At 32.9% G+C, this 18,395-nt stretch overlaps 1 protein-coding gene across 1 annotated transcript in view; it reads right to left on the bottom strand.

Moving 5' to 3' along the window:
* LOC143909085 (uncharacterized) overlaps positions 1-18,395 on the bottom strand; it is a 49,312-nt gene that overhangs the window by 16,136 nt on the left and 14,781 nt on the right. The window contains exons 7-14 of the mRNA XM_077426985.1: positions 14,602-14,920; positions 13,462-13,633; positions 8,119-8,231; positions 5,101-5,285; positions 1,604-2,317; positions 796-990; positions 564-722; positions 243-434 (exon numbers count right to left, since the gene is read on the bottom strand). Of these exons, the coding sequence (XP_077283111.1) occupies positions 243-434; positions 564-722; positions 796-990; positions 1,604-2,317; positions 5,101-5,285; positions 8,119-8,231; positions 13,462-13,633; positions 14,602-14,920 (2,049 nt within the window). The remainder of the gene's footprint in view (positions 1-242; positions 435-563; positions 723-795; positions 991-1,603; positions 2,318-5,100; positions 5,286-8,118; positions 8,232-13,461; positions 13,634-14,601; positions 14,921-18,395) is intronic.

Here is an 18,395-nt window from a genome sequence, read left to right as displayed (position 1 = left end):
CAATAATGCTTTACGTGTAATAAATAGGAAAAATCATATGCATTAAAGTGATTAAATGAAAACAATTACTGAAATAACGTCTAAAGGTGGTAAAGCATTGTATATGTATGTATTTTTAAAAGAAAGAAACAACACCGAAGTGCTTCGAAATTAAAGACCTAGTTCCAAAATAAGAAGGTAAATATAGAAAATGCTGATTTTGGATAGCAAAGCAAAGCCAAGCATCTAAAAATTATAAACACCTTGTCAAATCGTTCGTGAGAGAATCACTCGAAGCGAAAGGCGAAGCCTTCTGATCTGGAAACAAATAGGAGGTGGGCACAACACTGTCCCCATCGTCAGGACTTCCCATATCCTTTTTGCTACGTTTCAGCTGCTGATGTCCTTTTTCAAGATCTGACTGGGGAGATGTGGGTGTCGACTTTGCGATAGCGCTAAAAATTATAAACGATGTGAGTTGAAATTTGCAACATCTTAGTTTGAACGGCTTCTCCTGAAAAGGCGAATCAAAGGACTGGGATTCACAACACCGAAAAGACATGTATAACCATTTTAGGGCATACCGTCCTTCAGGTGAGTTGTCCTGTCCGTCACTACCGGCACCAGAGCTAGGCTCTTCCAAGCTAATGCTCCTTTTTCTGAACATGCCCTTTTTGTAACAGATATAGTTCTCGTGAAACTCTTCGTCGATCGACTCTTGGGTCGGCAAAGCGCCGGTAGAACTAGAATTTCGCAAATTCGTTAATGCACTACCTTCTATGATTAAGTCCATGTGATTTATGGGTCTCGTTTTACCTGAATATGCCGTTGGACAAGGTCTGTTTGAATATGCCCTCATCTTTGATTGGCGTGTGCTGATAGTAGTCGTACTCGTTTCCAAAATCTACGTCACTTGATACCTTGACGTTTTCGTGGCTGGTGGACATCACCAATGGTGCATCTTTGATCGAGTCAGATTCGCCTGAACTTTTCAAAATTTCGTGTTTTCTTCTGGAAAATAGTTCGGAAAATTTTAATTAAATTTTCATGATTAAAATTTTTTTATTTCATCTTGTATATGGATGTGAATATAATATTTTTTCAAAATAAAACCGATGAAAGTTTATCGAAAAATGTTTGTTTTCAATTAAATCTTTCACCATAAAATTAAAAATAAATCAAGTACGAATATATGTATGCCTATCGGAAAATATCAATTTCGTTGACGTGCTTTTCCTTTTGAGTTAATTAAAAATTCAATCACTCATAAAAAAATTAAAATATGTTCGTAAGAACTTTTGCCTCTAATAAAAAAAAAACTGTATAAAAAGAAATTTAATGTCATGTAAAAAAATTGTTCAAAGTTATGGATAAATTATTTGTAGTAAAACGTGGAATTAATTTGCATTTATGTATAAATAAACTACATTAATTTATATTCAGCAGTAAATTTAAATGAAATTACATATTTAAACAATGGAATAATTAGCATAGTTTTAATACAAAGTTTAGTCCAATGAATTAAAGGTACATATGTATATACATACAAAACTTTTTTTTCATTGTATACCATCTAAATAAATACATTTGCCTAATACAAATTTTCATTAAAAAATATACTAACCTATCTAATAAGATCTCGCCTTCTGAAAGTGTCTTTTGAAGTACTCGTTTCTTAGCACGTCTGAGAACCAGCGGCGAATCCACATTCAACTGCGGTTCAAAATCAATAAAGATCTCTTTTTCCATTTTCTCAGTGTCAGTCGTAGTGGTAGTGGTTCCTGAAGTTTCAGTCGAAACAGAAGCCTCCGATTGAAGAGTGGAAGTTTTTGAAAGTTGTCCCGAAGTGCCTTTGCTCTGAAACTTCGGCCCCGTGATGATCGGAGTAGTAGGCGTAGTCTTCTGATGATCAGACTTCAGCATCTGCTGAGCGGCTATCTTCTGCTGAAGATAGTCTAAGTTCTTCTGATTTAGCTCCATACTCTGCTGGATCATCTGCATGTCTTGCACCAGCGATTGCTCGTCTATCGTATCGTCCCTGTCGTCTGTGTGGATGAATTGGAAATTTTGAAGGAAGAACTCGTGGGCTTGCTCTCGTAGAATCTTGGCTTGCTCCACACTTGGGGTGGATTGTCTGCGGCTTATTGTGCCACATGGTGTAGATTGCCTGGAGGATGCTTGAGTAGAAGATGTGGGCGTGGGAGAGTATTGTACGATAGGTTGGTCCAAAAGTGTGACTTGCTTCTTGGGTGTGGTCTCCGGTGGTGTAGCCATCGGTCTGGGAGATCGTGGTGGCTCTTCAGATTGGGTTCTTTGAAGGCGTTCGTGGTCGTGGTCGCTGAAAAATAAGACGAAAAAATATAAGATAAAACCTTGATTGCTACGAGCGAGTTCGCTATTTAAATTTATTTCACTCGGAGATCGGTCGTATTTGCGTGAGATAAATAAACTCGTAAACATTAGCGGAGAAAAAGCTGAATTCGCTACGAAGGAGAAGATAAGACCTTATGGGATTACGTGCACACGGGAGCTTCGCAAATTGCGTCCTCTAAAAATACTCAACGCACAAAATGAAAATAAATCTGTGACACTCAAAATGATTTAAAAAAGTATGTATATAAGCTTAGAAAGTACCACTTTGTATCTACATACATATATAAATATGTATTTTGTCTTGTAAAATTAATTTTTTCCGTGTATTTTAGATGAAAATTTTATTTTTCTTTTTAGATGAAAATTTTTTATGTTCAATCTACATATACATATATATTCACCTTTTCAAGAAAATCTTTTTATTCGATAAAATATATGAATATAAAGTCTTAAGATTTTACCCCACTTAAGCACTAACAAAAAAGAAACATCATAAATCATACTAATAGTAATAATAAAATGTGTAAAATCGATAATGACCTGTAGCTATTAGAATACGTATGTACGTATATATTTTAAATAGGCAACAAAGTTTTTGGTCAGTTAATAAATACATTAACGTTCAGTAACTAAATAAAAACGTCAGTAAGTATTCATAGCCTGTCCTATCTCTCGAAAAACGAGCTGATGGTATCTCGAATTTGCTGATATATGTATGTATATAAAATGCCGTATAAATATTTGTCAAAATTTATCCATAGATGTCTCTGTGATGCTCCAAGCACCACTGTTCTACTATACCAAGACTAATTTTGGTATATCTGGTATATAGATTTTTTTAACACTTTCAAATAATTCCATTTTATTTTCTACCTTGAAGCTATTTTATAGCAATATATCATGTATTTTTTTCATGTAGGAATTTTAAAATCGTGTTTTCCGATTATCTTAAAGACACATCATCGAACTGTCCTTATTTTAAATTACTGAATATTTAATTTGAACACTACCATTTTATATAAATTACTGATTATTTAAATTAATTACAGACCGTTAAATTTATTACCTGACTACGAAAATACTGAACATTTGATACTGACAACTTATTTAATTAACTGACGGAAAAGGGGAATTTGACCATTTAAAAATACATATTACTTATGAATATATGGACAATAACGTTTTTGAAATCCAAATTCCAAGTATACGAAAAAAGTTTTAAAGAATTACTGAATGAACATAACAAATATAATACATAAAATAAGAAGTTAAAATTAACTCTCCCTCAGTGGGGTGGGTATGCAAGTGCCCCAATTTTTACGTTTTTCGTAATAACTATGTGGTTTTCAAAGCTATACACCCTATATTTCTTGTATTTCTAGAATAAACTACAAAAAAAATATTTTAATTTTTGTTTGATTGATAAAAGGGTTGTATCGTAAAAAAATACATTCATACATTTCTACGTTAAGTATGATTTAAAGGCGGTAGCGATAAGTCGTGTTTTTGACTGTTTGCTTGCATATTCTTGTTGATCGATGAATCAACGCGAGAGAAAGAGACAGCTATATTTTCGTAAGCTATTGTTTTCATCGCTTTTGGCACGTGGCTATTGAGTCATGCAGTTGCTTGTTGGCCTTACTTATGTGCGTTTTCGTGTTGTTGCTTTAACATTATTTTTTAACCTTCCAGCGGGCGCGCTGTCGTAAAATTTACGACAAATGCGCTTTATCGCATCTCCTACTTTAACCACTTAGTGATAAGCATCGAGCTTCGAGCTATTCGAAGGTAAGTGTTTCCCGAAACTGCAGGCGAATCGGTTGTGCTTAGAAGTTTTTGTGAGTCATCATATTTGGGAATTTCCATTGAGCGTTCCGTTGAGTCCTTTACATGCAAGAAGCATTCTGCAGTTGAGGTGGTTTGTAATAATTGTAAGGATGAAAATATTAATTCTGACAAATAGGTAATATTGATTCTGATTAATAATTCTGACTAATGATCGAATGGGTCGATAAAATATTTTGTTTTGAAATATTAGCATATTTAGAGTGTTGTTTTGGTTTTTTGTTTAGAAAGTAAAATATATATTTTTTTAAGTATTATCATTTATCATTTTTCATAACCTTACAATATTTCCTTAACATTTACATAAAGAAATCACCATTTGTAAAAATAAAACACTATTTACATGGAGAAAACTTGATGATGTAAAATTTACGACAAGCGCCCGCTCAAAGGAAATAACTCCGCGCGCCCGCTGGAAGGTTAATACAAAAATAGTCAAAAACATGCTACATTTTTTTATGTTGATGTATAAAATGATTAATAAGATATATATTGAACCCATTTGTATTGAGAAAAGCTGTATTTTGATTAAAAAAATACTGGGGTCTTACTCGACCCCAGTTCGGGACACTCGTTCCATCTCGACATCCGAACTGAATCTTACGTATTTGACTAAGAGTATTCAGATGGTTACATTCAACTTAAACATCCACATGCATAAGCGGCTATTTGAACAATTTCAAATGGCTATTAATAATTACGTGTGTAATTTTCAGAACGAGTAAAATTCGGCTTCAAAGCTAAAAAAAGCTTTTAAATCCGTGACATACTCGTACGCATTTGTATACGTGTACATGAACCCACTTAGTCGAAGCATGAGTTTGTAGAAAGTAAAAATAAAAAATAAAAAAAATTACACATGGTGAGAGTGCGACAAACAATGATGGAGCTGTAGAATTTCACCTGTCAGTGAAGGTAAATTGCGTTTGCTGGGGAAAGTCAACTCCGGTGGCTGGTACAGGAACATGGTGTTGCCCCGGGGGATCGAATCTGCCAGCTCCTGCCTCTGAAAAACTTTTCAGGAGCTTTCTCCCGTTGCCGCCATTGAGACCGCCATTTGTCTGCACGCCCTGAGCCACCATCTTCACCTGAAAGCACACGAGCATTAATAAAATCCCCGCAGAAGATTCCACACCCTCAGCTCTTCTGCTGACAATAATGTAATACGGTATAGACAAATTGAAAAATTCCCTGGAACGGAATTTGGATGGATTCTTCCGTTATTCTTTTACTTCTTTTGAGCGTGAGGAAGGTTTTAACTCGACTTTTGTACATCTCTGAACATGGTTCGTTTAGACGAGAGAAACGTGAGTCGATACAGCTTCGGCGTGTTCTATTTTGAGCCACTAAACATTATGGAAACCTTTTGGAAATCATTAAAATTTGATGTCGTCGCTAGAATCATTAATGTCATCCGCAAAATGTTGCTCCTATTACACATTAAATATTAATACATTTCAAATTAATTTCACCAAAATAGATTTATTGGGCTCGACTACGCCAGCAAAAATAGTAAAAGTATATTGGACAAATTACACTGAGCAACCAATAAAAATTACCGGAGCGGAAAATAATCAATCTATACTAAGTTTGACCCGCTAAATTCGAACGTGAAATTGATTTTTGTTGGCTTCTTCTCATTTATAAGAAATTTGTGTTTAAATAAATCCGCAATATTTGAGTGTCTTGAGTGTATGATTGATTGAATATAATAATACAAAAATTAGAAAAAATACAATTCTCTTTGTTCGGAGACTTACAAGCGAAAAGGTGACTTTGAATTCTCGTTTATCAGTCAAAACTTATTATAATTGACCTGAATAAACTTCAATAGGTGAATATTAAGCTTTTATTTTTTTTAAATAATAAAAAAATCGTTATGACTGTCGAAAAAGGTATATATGAAAAAAAAATCTTTTTCGAAATTTTGTTTATATAAAATCAATAAATTTTTTTAATCAACTTTCTCTTGATATGTCGAAAGTTTTGCATTAGGTAAATTTATGAAAATCCAAAATTCACATTTTTCTCACGTACCGTTCCTCATTTATATGATTTCTTTATATCGAATGGCTCCTATTCCAAGAGCTATCTGACTTCTCAATGAAATCGTTGCTGCTGAACCTAAATATGATATTTTCCACCTCAGTGAGCGTAGGTTATCGGAAATAATTGTCCGGTATATTATTAATAATTGTCACTCAAAATTCAGCAACCAATTGAGTGTTGGAATAAATAGTCAGATGTTTTTTCTATTGATTGTGATATTTAATTGCTTTAAAATAGTTGTAATGAATTATCTAGCGAATTAAAAAAATAAAAATACTTTTTTTCGAGCTATAATGAATTTGGGTTGGTTTCGAATTTGAATATTTTATTTTTATTTTATCTGAACGTACTGATTCAAGCGGTAAATGATTTTAAAGTGAATACTTAAATATCCTAGGTCATTTCCCGTTAGTTTCTTTATGCAAACGTGAACGAGTGAGATGGAGTGATGCGCTCTCCATTATTTATCTTGCTTTTGACATACGCGTATGGTCTATTCTCTAGCTCAATTTAAAATTTAGCTCATTTATCCCTCGAATTAGTGCTAATTCTTATAAACGTGGTTAGGTTACAATCTAGTGAAAAAAGCATATAATATTACGGAAAAAAATCACAATCAATAGAAAAAAAAAACATTTAACTACGGATTCCATCATTCACTTTTGGCACAGCAATACTATATTTTGAGTTAAGACTGCAAAAGACAAAAATCTGTAAAAATTGTGCATTATTTTAAACGCTTATATGTCATAAATGAGAAGAAGCCAACACAAATCAATGTCATATTCAAATTAAGTGGGTCAAATTTAGTATAGATTGAATATTATTATCCGTTCCGGCATTTTTTTGTTCGTAAATAAAGAAGAGAAGAAAAAGACATGAATAAAATTAAGGTACAGTGCATTATATTAAATTAACAACATGATTTATTTTGGATTTTATATAAACATCATCAATATGGTTTCATTTTCAAACGATATAAATTTTTTGTGTGGTTTAAATCAATTTTTGATCCAATTTATAACCAAATTAATTATTTTGAAATTTCGCACACTTATAAATTTCCAACGACAGTATGATATTCTATCAAAATCTAAGTTAAATTGCTATTTATAAATTATGAGAGTTGAATGTCAATAATGTACCTTAAAAAATGATTTTTTGCGATATTATTACATACATTTTCAAGCCTACAAAAACAAAACATAAATATTTATACATTAAGGGCTATATTTTGTCAAGTCAAAGGATTGTGTACATAAAATAGTATTTATTAGATCGTTCTCTATAAAGGTCACGTGTCCCCTGAAGTACGGTATTATTACGTTTCGATGAAAATGTGTCTTTAGTTCGCATTATTCATATTTATTTTTGATCAAACGTGTGGCTTAGTATTGAAGGCTTCGCGAGATATAAGTAATAATAAAATACGACAAATAAACTCGAAAAACACGGCAATTTTGCGTATCGATCTGCGAGATTGTAGCGTGGGCGTAAAGGTCAAATATTTAAATTCGAATAATAGAGCACAAACGAGACAACGAGTGGAAGAGCACGAAAACGAATTTTTTTCCACTCGAGTACGGCGAAATCGTATTAAAATATTACACGCAATTTCAAAAGGTAGTAAAGTGTGCGGAAACAAACAAAATAGACAGGGCGATTCTAAAGCGAAGCTCATTTGCGAAACAATAACGCAAAATCGGATAACAAACGCTCGGTTGGAGAGCGTTCGCAATAGGATTTCCATTGAAAATTATAATTATTAATTCCATACACAAATTTGTTATGGAATATAAACAAAAGAAAGGCCCGAATTTCTGATTATACCGTTCTATATATTTTTTAATTTATTAATATTTTTGTACTTACTCTTTTTACCGTTCTTGGACTGAGCGATAAATAATTAGGCGGCAGCGGTTTTCTGCCCAAGCATACCTCGGTTTGGGTAGCTTGGGTCTTCATTGGACCCCTTTTTAACTTTTCTGGAAAATAAAATCATATGAATTATGTAGGTGCGTGTCGGCGATATGTTCTTATTTATGTTCCTCAATTCGCCCCTCAGCTTGACGCCAAAGGAAAGAAAAATACGGGAACGAAAAAGTTTTTCAATATTTTTTCCCGTTAGTGCTTGGTGTGTCGCAGCTGAGAAATTGTTCGAATACAATTGTTTCAATAGGGCGCTATTTTTGGATAATTGGATATATTAATAAGCTTTAGCTACAAATAAAAAAAACGATTGGATATCCTATAAACAAAGAATGAGGAATTTTATACTGAAAAAATCACTTCTTTACTTGATTTGGAATCAAATAATCCATCAACGATTTTCATACCCAATTCGTAAAGAAACGACAAATTTGATAAGAGAAGAAGTAATATATTTATAACAAATACATCCCATACATAATTGAATTACGAGATATAATCCAAAATATTACAATATTTATCCAAAATACTATAATTGAATTCATTAGACACGCGTTCAGTTTCTCCTCATTACACCCATTGATAAGATTGCCTTATTTAAGATTTTATGACACCAAAGTTTCGCATTATGTAAAAACGAAGGCATTATAATTCAAATAATAATATAAAAAGCACAAGTGAGTTAATTAGTGTATTATTAAGATTCTGAAGCGCTTAAATATTTATTTTGAACATTATATTAAAATTGGCTGCCTCCTGTTTCAGATTTTTTTGATTTTATGAGACCCTCAAATTGACGAAATACGATATTATATTTAAGAAAAGTCATTATGGTGTCGCTGTAGATGTTTTGCACAGTCTGTTAGTACTGGAATTGATTTCTGCTAGCTTTTGAAAAAAAAACCGATTTTTTTGAAAATAATGCACTTTTCACTCATAAAACAGCAGAATAGACTAGTGGATAGCATAAAATGCTTTCAAACAATATTCTGACGGGTTCAATCCCTCTAGTTGCTGTTGGAGAGACCTTGGATATGTAACTCAAGGTCGATCGTTTCCTATCAGAGTTTTCCAATTTATCTGATTTTAATTGAAACGGTTCTTTACAAATTGACACCCTATCCTATCTCTCTTCCAAAATTCGATTTATTCAGCATCTCGATTTTTTGCCGATTCATGTAAATGTTGAAAAATTGTCCATAGATGTTGATCGGATTTGCCTTGTGTGTTTACAATTCTTTTGTACAATGTATGGCGCGTTTAATGTAAAATATATAATAATTATGTACATATTTATAAATTGATATTTATTGATCTGTATAGTACACTCGTCGCATTGGAGCGATCTGTAAATACGAGTATGTATGACTGATTGAATATAATAATACAAAAATTAGAAAAAATAAAATTCTCTTTGTTCGGAGACTTACAAGCGAAAAGGTGACTTTGAATTCTCGTTTATCAGTCAAAACTTATTATAATTGACCTGAATAAACTTCAATAGGTGAATATTAAGCTTTTATTTTTTTTTAAATAATAAAAAAATCGTTATGACTGTCGAAAAAGGCATATATGAAAAAAACATCTTTTTCGAATTTTTTTAATATAAAATCAATAAATTTTTTTAATCAACTTTCTCTTGATATGTCGAAAGTTTTGCATTAGGTAAATTTATGAAAATCCAAAATTCACATTTTTCTCACGTACCGTTCCTCATTTATATGATTTCTTTATATTGACGGATCTTATACATCCTTTAAGGTATCTGTTCCTGCTTCTGTCGCTGGCCTGTTATTTTCTGCTGGTTATTGGCCTGCTGGTGTTCATTTTGGTAGATTTAAAGATTGGGGAATGAGCATTAAGAATATAAAATCGAATACTAATACTACTTCTATGTCTGCCACTGACGTTGTTTCATCATTAGAGCTGCGCCCAAGTGTTTCATTTGCTGATGTTTGTACGGGAGCTGCTAGATGTTTGAAGCCTGATATTAAAACTACGTCTGCAAGTATTAGTGAATCTTCTATGGAAACGGTCGCAGTGACGTCGATGTTTGCCTCTTCTCCTACATCTGCCTGCTCAAATGGTCCTGATAGTCGTGATTCTGTTGTGACTGTGTTGGCTTCTTCTTCTGCTTCCTCTTCCGTTTCGTCTCCATTGGCTCAACCTCCGTTGGCTCAACTGCCATTTCTTGTCTCAAAGAAAGTCACGCGCCAAACTGGGAGACCGAAAATTGGTTATTTATTACCAAAATGCACGAGGTCTCAGGACAAAGCTGGCTGCGTTTAATTCAGCCGTTTCTACTACATATTTGTGATGATATGGTAGCATTAACGGAAACATGGTTGACTTCATCATTTTTTGATGCTGAACTTTTTGATTCTTCCTGGAGGGTGCATCGTCGCGATAGAGTTGATCGACGTGGTGGTGGTGTATTATTTGCTTGTCGTGATTGGTTTCGGTCAGTCCGGATGACAAATTTTGAAACTCTATCTGGTGAGGACTTATGGAATTCATAACTTGAAAATCATAATCGAGAAAGAATATTACGAAATACAAAAACCTTGTAAACATAGAATGAATTCAAGACGATAAACGATATATAATAATAATAATTATTATTTTTAGTTGTTTGTGTATATATATGTTTTGTTTTTGTTATGTCTAATTTATTATTTTGTTTCTTGTCTTTTCTGTTATATTTTTGACCATTGTGGCGCATTAGGAATTCCTGTAATGCTACAACGGTCCAAACTTTAAATAAATAAATAAATAAATAAATATATATAATTATTTATCAGTTCTTTATCGAATGGCTCCTATTCCAAGAGCTATCTGACTTCTCAATGAAATCGTTGCTGCTGAACCTAAATATGATATTTTCCACCTCAGTGAGCGTAGGTTATCGGAAATAATTGTCCGGCAGCCTGCGCTCATAATTATTTTCATTTTTTTCGATTATGAGTGGGATTTCAATATTCTCTCTTACATTTGGACCTTGCAAGGATGTTCTGTATTTGTGGGTGGCTCTTAAATTATCATATATTGGTGCTGGCTATATGTACATAGGTTCAAGACATCCCCTACTTTGTAATTTATTATTTGATATTTTTACTTTATTTGCTATTATTATAATGCTATTTTTTATGATTATATATATATACATTAAATTGAGCCCGAACAATTTCCTGTAGCTGTAATAGCTCGAAATCGACGTTTACGACGAAAAGTGTATTTTTCCTATCGGATATTATAAAAACTTTTCGTGCGATACGCTCTCAGATAAGATCCGACGTTATTTTCTTTCACGCTCGATTAAATGCATTCAATTGGCCGGTAAAAGGAAAGGGCTCGTTAGACGGAGTTTCCGCGAGTTTTCCCGTTTGTTTCGACGCATCGTGCGACAGTGAAATATGGTGCGGAGGAAAACGTGCGTTCGCATCGCTAGTTATCACACACGCGCTGTTTGTGCGTTCATCGTAAAACGCAACCGGTGGACGACGAGGCAAATCCTCTATCGAAAGACTTTGGATAGATATAAATACACTGGAATAGATATATATATATATATATATATATATATATATATATATATATATATATATATATATATATATATATATATATATATATATATATATATATATATACACATATTTATATGTATTATAAAATAAACTTGTTTGGACATCAATTTTGAACGTTTTGGGTCACGTAATGGTGCTGCTTCGCTGCAGGTAGGCGATGAAGCTATTATTCCGCACGCAAAGTGAATTTATAAATACATAGATAAATAATGCTTAAGATATTATATATTTCTAAATAATAGCATATTTATTATTTTATATTTACTTTTTTTATAGCAATAGCAATAGAGAGTAAATGACAAAATTTGTATCGCTTGTTTAATTTTTTATTGAAAGTTGATAAAAAGCTTTAAATTTTAATCAAATTGTGTTAATTAAAAAATAAAAAAATGTTACATAAATATTAGAATATTATGAAATATATATGTTACAGTGAAAGCATATTTCAAGTGAAAATGTATAAAACAGTGAATTTACAACGTTTAACTCTATTAATTTAACCCTAACAACCCAATCTTAAATGAATAGGGCCAACCCTTACTTAACCTAACCTATCCAAACCCTTAAATAATACCAACCCTAACAATCTAATCTTAAATGAATAAAACCAACCGTGAAAATGTAACTGGTTATGATTTCACTGAAACGCCAGTGAAAAGCAGTCAAAATGTATAAAACAGTGAATTTACAACGTTTATAGCTCTATAAATTTTATTAATTGTGTGTATATGTTTCAGTCGAAGTGTATTTTCAGTTGTAATATATTCCAACTGGCGTTTAAGGTCTTTGATATTCGAATACAAATCAACTAGTCAATTATACGTATCTTTTGCAAGCGCAAATACACTTTCAACAATTTGCGCCAGTTGTAATATATGTACATAACCGTTGAGTTTTGAAAGCTCTGAATGCTTTAGAACTCAATAATGCGTTAATATTTGCTGGATTTTACGAATAGACGTAATGAGTTCCGTATTAAGATAACTCTAAGAATGTGTTCAAAACAAAAAATGTTACTTTCAACTCAATTTACTAGTCGAGTGAAGTTTTTACGAAAACTTAGCCTCTCCATTCTACCCGGTACCAACTTTAGTTGAACTGTATTTTCAATTTTGATATAATTTGACCAGTTGGAATGTAATCCACCATATGAATCAATTAAAATGGGTTAGACGGAATATATTTCAACTAGTCAAAATATATTACAGCTGAAAATAAACTTCAACTATAACCGTAGTTGGTACCAGGTTAGATGGAATATATTCCAACTAGTATAAATATATTACAACTGCAAGATAGATTTCAACTGTAACATATAAATATATAGGGAGTGGCTCCAGGCACAATTTGAATCCTCCACCCCAAAATAAATAATGCAATTTTTATTAACAACTAAATATATTTACTGAATTTAAAAATATTTTTAATATTTAAATGCTTTATTGTATATTTCCAGGTCTTTTGCCCCCCCCCCTCCCTTCCCAATTAATCGGCGTCCTAGGCAAGCGTCCAGCGCGTCTGTTTAATGATCCACCACTGTATATATTTTTTTCACAAAAATACTTCTTCAGTGTATTTTCAATGAATTTTATTTATTTATTAGTCTGTTATGAGAGCATTAAATAAATATAATTTTAAAATTTGAATATATAATTTTATAAGAATTATATAAATAAAATATTATATAAAATATGTATACCTAAAACGACAACTTTAGTAGAATCCTCCTGTGGAACTGGTATCGGATGACTAACGGGCATATGATGTTGACTCTGCATTGAAACAATGTGACCTGGTGGAAAATGGGTCACTATGGCCGGATGCAGTTGACCATGGACCGGAACCGGTCCGTTAATTGAAAACACCTGACCCTAAAAGATAATTTTCATTTACTATGTAACATATTTTTTATTATTTATTTTTTTACATATATACCAGGAAGGCATTACAGGTAAACCCAGAAAAATGTAATAATAATAGAAGTGCCCTTACGAATAAATAATTGTTGTCAATATTACGCGGTACGTCTCTATAAATACGCTACAACGAACGGAATACAATCGGATCAATTTACTTATCCCAATGCTGTTTATTGTGTGTTTTTGAATGCATTGTGCAATTTTTATCGATGCTTGTCCATCTTGTGTTTTATATCGGACATCCTCAAGACAAGCACCAAACATCAAATACGACTGATGCTAAAATTATTTAGGATTGTCTGTGGACAATCGTCACTTGACAACAATATCACGCCTAAAGCCACTTCTATTAATATAACATTTCTCTGGGTAAACCTCAATGCGTCTTCCTGGCCATTTACAATGCAGCATTTTTATTACTAGTCATTGAACTGCGAGACACTGAAAGACTCGCAAATTAACGAGACATCTATGAATTGTACATAAACTTTTTTATACATTAATCATACTCAAATAGTGGTGACATAGTAGGTAGGAAGGATTTTTAGCCAATTTTTAAACGGGAACCGTTTCAACAATGAAATCAAAGAAAATTGGCAAACTCTGATAGGAAGCGATCGACGATTACAGATATACTCAGAAAAATTCTTTTCAATCGAGGTCAGCTCATGGGATCGAACCCGGCGCCTCTCAGTGTTAAGCAAAAGCTTAACGATCGAGCTATGCTGCTGGCTATGTATATGTATGTATTCACTAGTATACATAACTAATATGTATACACTGGGCTAGGTTTGTGAAGTAATTTATAGAGAATATATATATTTAGGGGGAGAAAAGGAGATGGGCAGATAACCCGGTGTAGTTCAACGTGGAAAGAAGTTGCAATGCAAAAATGCTTGATAAATATTTGCAGAACTCACCTGTGGAAAATGACCCATGGGTATTTGATTGGGGAACGTCTGTCCCACCTGAACCGGTTGATAAGGTGGAACAAACGGTTGCGGGGTCATTGGTATGACCATTGGTTGCATCTGTTGCTGCTGCTGTTGCTGTTGCTGTTGCGTTTGCTGTTGCTGCGATTGCTGTAGTTGCGGGTCCGACTTCTTGCGTCCATCCAACAGTCGTTCCGTGCTGTCGTTCGGTCTCAGTCTTCGAACCGGTGCCAGCGAACCGGTTGACGTGGCAGCATCGTCGAATGACGTCAGAGTGTGGGATCTGGCGAAGCTGACGTGCTTTTGCCTGTCGAGAGAAGTTTGGTTATTCATCGTGGAGCTCTAAACATTAACGACACATAAAGGAAGCGCTGACCCAATTAATTTGTATCGATTCACGTGTGTATGTCATGCACACCTTTGGGAACCATCTATAAATATTTTAATACAAAATACACTAAAATAAAATATATTATGATGAAATCATTGTTCTTTTCTTAAATTCTATCCATATCTACATACATACATATGTATATACAATGTACCTAAATCGATATAACGTTATTAAAGAAACAAACCAGTAGCGTGGTCTAGTGGTGAATGTTGAACTATCTCGTACTTGATGTTACGAGTTCAATTCCCGCTAAGTCTCGCTATTGGCCAGACCTTGGTTTGTCAAGGTCGATCGTTTCTTATCAGAGTTTGCTAATTTTTCTGATTTTCATTGAAACGATTCCTGTAAAATTGGCGTTTCCTTCCCAATTTTCTGTTGCGAACCTTTAGTTATTGTTATATCTTAGGTTTCGCCATATTGCTCACCATAGATGTCTCTGTGGTTGCTTATCGAATATAAATTTCGTATTGTTACATGAAAGTTATTCATCGTTATTTATCGTATTAATACGATGTTTGTAATATCTGACCATAGATGTCAGATATTGTTTAGATTTACATGTATCTATGTAATAATTATGTGGACCAGGAAGGCGCATTTGGGGTTTACCTGTTAAGCCTTCCTGGTATATTTGTATATATGTATGTAAAAATATGTATGTAAAAATAAAAAATAAAATAAAATAAAATATTAGTTTCCCTTTATAATTTGTGGTTCATTTGATGAAATATTTATTTATTTAAGTTTAATTTTGAACCATTGTGGCATTACAGGAGTCCCTAGTGCGCCACAATAATAGAAAAAATACGGAGAGATGAGAAAAATAAAAATATATACATATATACACAGACAAAAATACATTTATACATAATCATACAAAACATTATAATAATAGCAGATAAAGTAAAAATATCCAATAATAAAATACAAAGTAGGGAATGTCTTGCACCTATATCCAGCACCAATATACAATAAGAAGCAGCCTCAAATAAAAAAAAAGGCCCAAATGAAAAAGAGATCAAAATGCCATTCATTCATCACATTCAATTATGAAAATAAAGATGAGCGCAGGCTACCGGAAAAATAAGTTAAAATAATCTCCGACAACCTACGCTCACTGGGGTGGAAAATATCACATTCGGATCACCAGCAACGATTTTGTTGAGAAGTCGGATAGTTCTTGGAATAGGAGCCAACGAACAGAGAACTACATATATATAATTATTATTAGACATAAAGTTTAAACTGTTTTAGCAACAACGAGCATGACGTATTACCACGTAGAAGCTGGAGAACAAAACGAATGAATGAGAAGTTTTTCCGAAGCTCAAGGGAATTATACCAGAGCATGCCCAAATGGAAACGAAGAAATGGTTTTTGCACTTTCTCAATCATTAGAGAGTAATTTGCTTCATGCGGATTCCATATAATCGCATTATATTATAGGTATGTATATTAATTTATGTTTTTTGTAATATTAACAAAGTTTCTTTAAAAAGTTGTTAACATGATACATATTTTGGGGGCATGTTGTAGAATAAACAGAAAGCGTCTCAAACTTCTATCAAGTATTTATATACATGATAAATTTATCTTGTTATATGTTCGTGTTTATGTATATAGGGTCTCAAATATTCATCTTTACAGCCAAATTATCATTTTTTTGTTTTTTTTAGATGAGATAAATGTTGAAAATAAAGCAGGAAGGAACTTTTAGGAAGATACATTACTAAATTTGTATGTATGTACGTGATGTCTACGTAATACGAAATTGTTTGTCAAGACGGAGTAGCTGAAGCCTTATCCGAAAAAAAAACAAGAAGGATAGAACTTATCACTTTTAACGACCACGAATCCTTCCATTTCGAGCAAAAACAAATAAAAACAATTACCGAATTAGCCGGTGAGTGACAGGCGAAGGTAAGGAGAAAAGCGAGAGACAAATCACCGACGGGTTCCGATAAGCCTATAATCTCTTTCGGCCATTTTTTCATACCTAGCCCATCGAATAAAAGTCAAACAACAACGAAAACCATAACGGAGCTTCGGAAAATCATCGCACAATGGAAAACGAAAAAGTTTGACCATTAAATTTAATATTATGAAACAAAATGGCGAACTCCAAAGCTTCATCACGCCACATGGGAGTTCTTATTTCTGACACTTTTTTTCGAAAAAATTTCGTATTTCGAGATTCGAAATATAATAGTTGACATTCCCAAGAGTTAAAACCTACTTGACTTTGATCTTTATCTCAACACATACCACTAACAATAATATACGATATAAATATTGTACATATAGTGGTGAGGAAATTGTTGACTGCAATTTTTCGAGACAAACTTTGAATGTTTTACAAACTTTGCATATTTGCATGTAACAAACTTGGCAAATTTTTACTTTATCTATGTACGTAGTAATATTCCGTTTGTTACAGACATTACTAACAAACTAACCTGTAGATTCTATAACAGAATCACTAATAACCATACTAACACATTTGTGAAGAGTCTCGGTGATTACAACAAAATGTCTATACCCTTCAGGTATAAACACAGATTACCTAAACACAATCTGCTTTAAGTCATCGACTTTAGAGAGTCTTTAATTAATATTATGTATTAGACGTATTATGAACATTTATAAGGATTGTAAATAGGTTGTTGAGCTCTTTTTCCTATTATGCTGTAGATAAACATTAGAATAATATAATACTATGATTACTAACCAAATTAAATTAAATTGTAAAATAGAAATGATCAGTAGATCAGTAGCTATTAAAATAGATATAAGATGTATTGTGAACATAATTTCGTAATAATAAAAAGCATTTAAAAATCAAAATCAAAATATGCTTTTGCGGAATTCATTGATTTTTTAAATACTTTGAATTTGAATTTTAGAAATTCGGCCAGCTCTTAAGAATCTTCTACCTGTTTTCTCAATAATAAGTATTATAAAACTTGTTTTTAAATTTTTTATTTATTTACAAACAAATAATAAATATTTTTTTTGTATATATACGATACAAATCGTATATAATGAAAATGTTGAATATTCCGGGAATATTTATTTATAGAATATCTATCCAATCAAGTATAATAACCACGACAATGCACAAAAAAAGAAACATCCATTCCGGAGGATTGGATATCGCTTTCGATAAGAAGCGCATCATTTGTGTTCCACTCGCGGCGACGTGGCCTGATTGAAAAGCTTCCCTCTCGAGCTTTTCCGACTTATCTCTAGCGAGGAAAACACACACACACCGGTCACACTAGGTACCCATCCACCTCGAGAAGGGGCTTTCCAATTACTGCGATAAGCTCTAGAACCAATTTGACGCCTGCGGCAGATATAATATAATATCATACTCACGTATGTAGAG

Source organism: Arctopsyche grandis, chromosome 3, assembly GCF_051622035.1.
Source record: "Arctopsyche grandis isolate Sample6627 chromosome 3, ASM5162203v2, whole genome shotgun sequence".
Lineage (NCBI taxonomy): Eukaryota > Metazoa > Arthropoda > Insecta > Trichoptera > Hydropsychidae > Arctopsyche > Arctopsyche grandis.
This window is presented reverse-complemented; position numbering and strand designations above follow the sequence as displayed.